Here is a 7,475-nt window from a genome sequence, read left to right on the forward strand (position 1 = left end):
GGCAGGTCCTGCTTGACCAACCTGATCTCCTTCTATGACCTGGTGACCCGCCTGGTAGATGATGGAAAGGCTGTGGATGTCATCTACCTCGACTTTAGCAAAGCTTTTGACACCGTCTCGCATAATATCCTCCTCGGGAAGCTGGCAGCTCACGGCTTAGACAGGCATACTCTTCGCTGGGTAAAGAACTGGTTGGGTGGCCGAGCCCAGAGAGTAGTGATAAATGGTGTTAAGTCCAGTTGGCGGCCGGTCACGAGCGGTGTTCCCCAGGGCTCTGTTTTAGGGCCAGTCTTGTTCAATATCTTTATCAATGATCTGGATGAGGGGATCGAGTGCACCCTCAGTAAGTTTGCAGACGACACCAAACTGGGTGGGAGTGTCGATCTGCTCGAGGGTAGGATGGCCCTGCAGAGGGACCTGGACAGACTGGATCGATGGGCCGTGGCCAACTGTATGAGGTTCAACAAGGCCAAGTGCCAGGTCCTGCACTTCAGTCACAACAACCCCATGCAACGCTACAGGCTTGGGGAGGAGTGGCTGGAAAGCTGCCTGGCCAAAAAGGACCTGGGGGTGTTAGTAGATAGCCGGCTGAACATGAGCCAGCAGTGTGCCCAGGTGGCCAAGAAGGCCAACAGCATCCTGGCTTGTATCAGGAATGCTGTGGCCAGCAGGAGCAGGGAGGTGATTGTCCCCCTGTACTTGGCGCTGGTGAGGCCACACCTGGAATACTGTGTCCAGTTTTGGGCCCCTCACTACAAGAAAGACATTGAGGTGCTGGAGCGTGTTCAGAGGCGGGCAACGAAGCTGGTGAAGGGTCTGGAGAAGAAGTCTTATGAGGAGCGGCTGAGGGAACTGGGGTTGTTTAGCCTGGAAAAGAGGAGGCTGAGGGGAGACCTTATCGCTCTCTACAACTACCTGAAAGGAGGTTGTAGTGAGGTGGGTGTTGGTCTCTTCTCCCAAGTAGCTAGCGATAGGACAAGAGGAAATGGGCTTAAGCTGCGCCAGGGGAGGTTTAGACTGGAAATTAGGAAAAATTTCTTTACGGAAAGGGTGGTCAGGCATTGGAACAGGCTGCCCAGAGAGGTGGTGGAGTCACCATCCCTGGAGGCGTTTAAAAAACGGGTAGATGTGGCACTTCGGGATATGGTTTAGTCTGGTCTACCCTTGATTAGTCTAGAGTGGGCTTGGTAGTGTAGGTTAATGGTTGGACTGGATGATCTTAAAGGTCTTTTCCAACCTAGATGATTCTATGAAAAATTAGAACTTATTTTTCAGTGGATTTTGGATGCGGAGGGGAAGAAAGAACAACAAAAGATGCAGGTAGACAATGAGAAGCATATAGCATTATTATGAAGAACTATAAAATTTAGAGCTTATATAATAACTATGTCAATTTTGGAACATTTCATACCTGGCTTTCAACCAGGCCTTTTACCGTAACTGGAGGGAAAAATAATTTTGTAAGGTATTACTGGGTAATATCACTGCTTGGAAAAGGAAGTTTTAACTGACGAAGCGGTTAATGTAAAGTACAGCAAGTGACTGTCATTTCATGGAAATACAAGCCACGATTACTTGTAATGTTTACTCTGTTTTCCTGACGCCAGTAACTTTGTGTAACTTGTCAGAGCCCACTTATGTGCATATGCACAGATAAGGAAAAAGGTAAACTCGCCTTTTTTTTACTCTAAAGGTAAATTAATTTTTTTTATTCTAACAACAAATAATCCTCCTTTCAACAGAACTGTTTCACTTTTGTGAATATGGTTCTTACTTCACCTCTTACTGACAGTACTTTATTTTGCATACTTGTTTTGTATGCAACTGTTATGAAAATCAGATGTTCATATTAATACATTTTTGTGGATGTTACTAAGCAACACAAGTTTTACTTCACCAAGTGACATCTTCCACATGCAGTTCTGTTATAATATTAAAAATATTTTATTCCATGAAAAGACATGAATTGGAGAAGAGCTTTACTTTCATGTGACTGCTGTTAGGTTTAAATGGAATGGCCAGTAACTCTCTACTTTGTATTCCTGGCAGATTCTCCTTCCGCCACTGCTGCAAGAACGCTGACGCTGGTCGCCAAGTCTGTGCAGAATTTAGCAAATCTGGTTGAATTTGGAGCTAAGGTGAATACAATTTTAGGCACACACAACAGCCTAGAACTACATTTCCAGTACATTTCAATGTTCCTTTTAATACATGCAAGAATCTGTTGCTGTTTTCTTGTGCAAAGCCTGATACATCACCTGTTTGCAGCAAGGAGGCCTTGTTGCTGCAGTTTCTTCTGCCCTAGTCATTTAGAGCTAAACAGGGTGTTGATCTGAAGTCAAGCAGTAGCATAAAATCTGGTCAAATTGGGAAGAGGAGCCATAACCGTTTGAGAGGAAGTGATCTAGAAACTCACATTAATGACTTGGTACATCCCATGAAGAGTTTAAATCTGGTAGTGGGAACGCCAGCAACGGTCTGTTAAAGTAACTGATGAAGGGATGACCATACCAGTAGGTCTTACAGAGTGCGATGCAACCGTGTATTGATGCCATGAGAACACAGATAAACTCAGCAGGCATTTGTTCCAGAGACAACAGTGGAAGTATGTGGAGCATCCTTTTTCCCATTTGCAACAGAAAAGGTAGCAGTTGTGCTACAGTATTTCCTGCGTTAGAGGGGAGAAGTGGGGAGGGGGAAGGCAGGCAGCCATCCCACCACAGCAAACGTGTCCATGATGGTAATGGTAACATGGGCACATTTTCTTTCGGAATGTCCATATCAGAAAGACAACTGAGAATTGCTGGAGCAGGAATCTGTGATAGGAAGGAATCAGAAGGATAAATATCCTGCCTTAAATAGATGATGGAAGCTTTTTTTGCATTTCCATTGATTATTAGATGTCAAAAGCAGGGGCATCTTTCAGTAATACTGGTGTACTTCTGTACACAGCCTTGAAATGCATTCCACACACATATATATAGTATATATCTATATCTTACTAGTCTCAGATTGAGACTAATCAGGCCTGAATTCCCAGCTTGGTATAGATTATCCAATTCTGAAACAAATGAAGAACCACCAGCCTCTGACTCTTCCCCCTCCCCTGCTTTCACCGTGCATTTATTTACGCTTTAGGTTGGTGTTTTCTGTGGTAGAGTACGTCAAAGCACCCCTCCCATTTGTACTAATTTTCATATTGCTAGACATAATTAATGTTGTAAATCAAGTGTACATATTGCACTAAAAAGACCCAGCTTTCAGTAAAGTTTCTATTGTAACAGTAAGAGAATGCCAGCAACAACTGGTCTGTCTCGGTTTCCAGGCCGAAACATGGTTGAAAAACGAATCTGTTGACTTAAGCATAATGAAAGTGACTTCAGGCTGGCATTATAAAAGTTGTTCTCTGACACATGTAACTTGGAATGTAAGCATTAATGAAAGAGCAAGAAAGAGGGCACTTACTCCTGATCATACCTTTGAAAGTAGAGCATTTGTTCATTGGAGCTAGGTATCGAGAGATGTTCATCTTAATGCAAATTCCTGTCAGTATGCATGTATAAGAAAATTTCTGAATTGGGAGACTCTGAATCTTCTGAATGTAAGAAAATACCAAATTCTGCAGTCTTTTGACTGGCTGCACACCAGGTATTAGAAATCTATTTGAAAAAACAAAATCACTCCAGGTGACTGACTTGTTTTGCAACATCGTTTGTCTGACTGCACTCTGTTTGCTTCAGGTATGACAGTTATCTTAGCATTGATTTGTTCTAATGAATACTTTTAAAAATTACTAGGAGCCATATATGGAAGGGGTAAATCCATTCATCAAGAGCAACAAACATCGCATGATCATGTTCTTGGATGAACTTGGGGTAAGTGGTTAAAAAAATCTTTACTGGAAGTTACATAGCTACATTGCAAATGAAAAATCTTTACACTTCTTAATAACTACCTGAAAAATGCATCAGCTCGCATGCAGTTTTGAATGCTTGTAACGGACTAAATTGTTCTTATGCATGTTTAGAAACTGCAGATTGCTGGCTTATCATACGGAATTAAAACCATCAAATGTCATCTTGGACTTTATTCATTTAGTGCCTCCATAGATGTGAGAAGCTCAAATAGATTACATAGCTATGAGGATTAGAAATCTTGGCCAAAAATACAAATCTTTAAAATTATGTTTTAAAACAATAATTCTTAGATATAATCTGTCATTACTTTGCTTTCTTTTCTTTTAAAAAAATTGTATTTTGCTTTAAAAAATAGTAGGTTGAATTTGAGTTATGCATTACCAAACGTGTCACTCAATGCATTCTAGATATTGTAGTTTGAAAGTGAACTGCAGTTACTGTATTCTTTTGAACTGTTACGGTTTTGTATATGATAGCTGTAACAGGAGTTAGGGCCTCATGTTATATGTGTGTATTTGTAAACCAAGAATTAATTTTAAAAAACAAGATGAAAAAAAATGTGCCAAGCTTCCTGAGTTGATCCCTTAAAAATGACCTAGAAGACATCTCACAGAGTATTTTGATATGATATAAAAATGAGTGTGGCATTCAGGTAGGTTGCCACACTGTTATGATACATCAGTTTTCTTTAAATGATAGATTTTGCATGAGGTCTCTGAAAACTGTTGGTTTGCAAGTAACTGTCTGATTAATCTACTGTTTTAATTATAACATCATTGTTTTATGACCAGTGGAGTGAGTTACTTGATAGTTACAGATTTTGCTGAATTTTTGTTGCTGCTGCTGTTCTCTCATTTAGATGGGAAAAAAAAGCACCTGATGGATGGATTCCCCCTCATTTAGGGGAACATTGTAAGATGAGTCTCCATACCTTTCTGGTCAGCTCAACAGTAGTGTAGCAATACAAGATATTTTAGTAAAAACCTTCTAGCAGGAGTAGGAATTGCAGTATACTGGTAAAATGCACACATACAGAGAGGAGGAAATACATAATTTGTCACAGAGAGATGGACTGCAGACCTAGCTGGGAAGACAAACACTGCAGTACTTGTGTGCAGTATGAAACAATTGCATCGGCAGAGCTGTAATTTATCTTCATGTGTGCCTGCATACCCTAAATTTGCTCTCATCTTTTTTGTTGAAGAATGTTCCTGAGCTTCCAGACACTACTGACCATTCTAGAACTGACCTGTCTCGTGATCTGGCGGCCTTGCATGAGATATGTGTGGCACACTCAGATGAACTGCGGACACTCAGCAATGAGCGAGGTGTAATGCAGGTGAGCAACGAAGGTTAACGAAGAAATCACAGGTGCAGACTACTGTCTGTCTTGAGTTACTCCTTAGTATCAGGATTCTTTTGTAGTATTTCTGGCTTGCAGTATGAGTGATAAGCATTTTAAAATATCTGCATTTCACCAGGTTATTAGCTAGCTGTAAAGGTAAATACTGAGTCCATAGTTTTGTTTCTTCATGCAACAAAATCAAAGAGATTTTTTTTAAAGTTGCCAGAGGAAGTTTTAGCTTCTAAAGGAAGCCTAAACCCACAAAATTACTGTTTTCTGACAGGCCCTCTGGGTCGTTAGTTTTAGGATCTTGGTTTTTTTCAGTTGAGAACTAAATTTACTTTCATTCATTTTGTATTGATGCCTCCCATTTCTGCTTCCTAATTGGCCACTACATTTGTAAACAAACAGGGCAAACTCCTCTAGCAAAGCCTAGCAGCGTGCTAGCAGTGCACTTTCCTGGCTTCCCTGTTAAACCACAAAGCAGCAAAAATATCCATGGATGGAGAGGTGAAGTTCATAATGCTGTTGGAGACTTCCCTTTTGAAGCAGTGTCTTGCTGACTAGGGAATCAGCTGTTTCCTTTTTTTTTTTTGTTTTTGTTTTAATGTATTTTAAACTACCTAGTAGCAGGTAGACATGGGCTAATGCTGAAAATGCTTCTCAAGGAAGACTGTTGTTTCCAGTGCCTAACTTTATGGTTTTACTGACTCTCTCTCTACAGCATGTTCTTAAGAAGCTTTTGGCCATTACTGAACTGCTTCAACAAAAACAAAATCAGTATTCAGTCTCTAATAACATCAGGTAGCAGCCCTCAACCCGAATTCTGCATGGATCCAGCATGCCCAACATGGCAACTCACACCAGTATCACTTTCTTCTTGCTCTTGCCAAAAATAGCACACCCTGTCACATTCCCAGTGATGTGTGAACTATGCAAAAAGAAAACAAAGATCCTGTTGGTGAATGATTGTACCAGCAGCTTTTTAAGCTATCTGTGCAGGATGTTTGCACTTTTTTTCCACTTGGAAACAGTTTTCACAACCTCTGAGCCTTGGTGTACAGTTCACCTTCCGCAAAGAAAATGCTGTGACTGTCTTGGAACTTTGAACATTATTTTCAGCACCTCTGATTGCCAAAGTTTTGCTGTCTTGTTGGAGAAGAATTAACAACTGACATGAAAAGAAATGTGTTGTTTTGACAGCTACATATAACTGGATAACATTTCTTACTGTAATTTCTGACTGGTTACAATAATTATGACTTTTGACTGTTTCAACCACTTTAACTTGTATTTACATTTTCCAGGATTTGATGTTATGGTAGGAACAATCTTTACTGTACACTTTTTATACCATGCTGTTTCTCTTGCTGGAATCATGCTGAAAGAGAATATGCAGAATGGGTCTTGTCAGCTTTATTTTTTGATGTGCCACTGATTCAGTCCAAGTAGTTCTTCCATCAAGAACTGTATATCCAGATAAATCACAATGCTTTTGTAAAATGTTTACAACAGTAAATAATTTGAATTCAGTAAACTTATTGATAATTGTATCAGACATGCATGCATTCATTAAACCATTTTATAAAATATGTATTGGTTGGTTTTTTGTGTCCTGTAAGTCTAGCGTAAATATTATTTTTATAAGTGAAAATCTAAGTTTTTAAAATAAATCAAGCTGCAGATCAACTCTTTATAGAAACTGGCTAACTTTGCCATGGAAATTTTTTCGTGCCTGCACACTTGATGTACTTGGAAATGGTCACGCAGTGTCACTTTTTTAGCATGAATCCTCAGAACAGCATTACCTTGTCCATATGCCTTAATTTGTATGTCTCTCTCGTGGAACAAGAAAGTAGATGTTAAAACTGTTAAAAATTGAATGTAAAATACGCAGCTGATTCAGAGGGTATTTCACCATCACCATGTTTAACTTTCCTAGGCAGCGATCTAATAAGGAATGAAAGGGTGCTGAGAGTGACCGACAAGATGATGACATCATCACAGAAATAACTGCCATATGAACATAGTCGTTACACTGTTAGTGTGTCATTATTCTATCTCCTGTCTATTCGAATTGCTGTTTCCATTCACTGTCATGCCAAATCGTATAGACTTTCTCTTGGCACATGTCTTTGGGGTCTGTAGTTGGCCCTTGCGGTGCTGCCCTGGTCTCTCCAGCATCACGAGTACTATGCGTAGTAGACAGAGGT

At 40.2% G+C, this 7,475-nt stretch overlaps 1 protein-coding gene across 1 annotated transcript in view; it reads left to right on the top strand.

The window, feature by feature from the left end:
* RASA1 (RAS p21 protein activator 1) overlaps positions 1 to 6,854 on the top strand; it is a 71,641-nt gene extending 64,787 nt beyond the window's left edge. The window contains exons 22-25 of the mRNA XM_075725837.1: positions 2,050 to 2,138; positions 3,798 to 3,875; positions 5,122 to 5,256; positions 5,987 to 6,854. Of these exons, the coding sequence (XP_075581952.1) occupies positions 2,050 to 2,138; positions 3,798 to 3,875; positions 5,122 to 5,256; positions 5,987 to 6,070 (386 nt within the window). The 3' untranslated portion in view covers positions 6,071 to 6,854. The remainder of the gene's footprint in view (positions 1 to 2,049; positions 2,139 to 3,797; positions 3,876 to 5,121; positions 5,257 to 5,986) is intronic.
* Positions 6,855 to 7,475: the final 621 nt, after the last annotated feature.

This window comes from Pelecanus crispus, chromosome Z, assembly GCF_030463565.1.
Source record: "Pelecanus crispus isolate bPelCri1 chromosome Z, bPelCri1.pri, whole genome shotgun sequence".
NCBI lineage: Eukaryota > Metazoa > Chordata > Aves > Pelecaniformes > Pelecanidae > Pelecanus > Pelecanus crispus.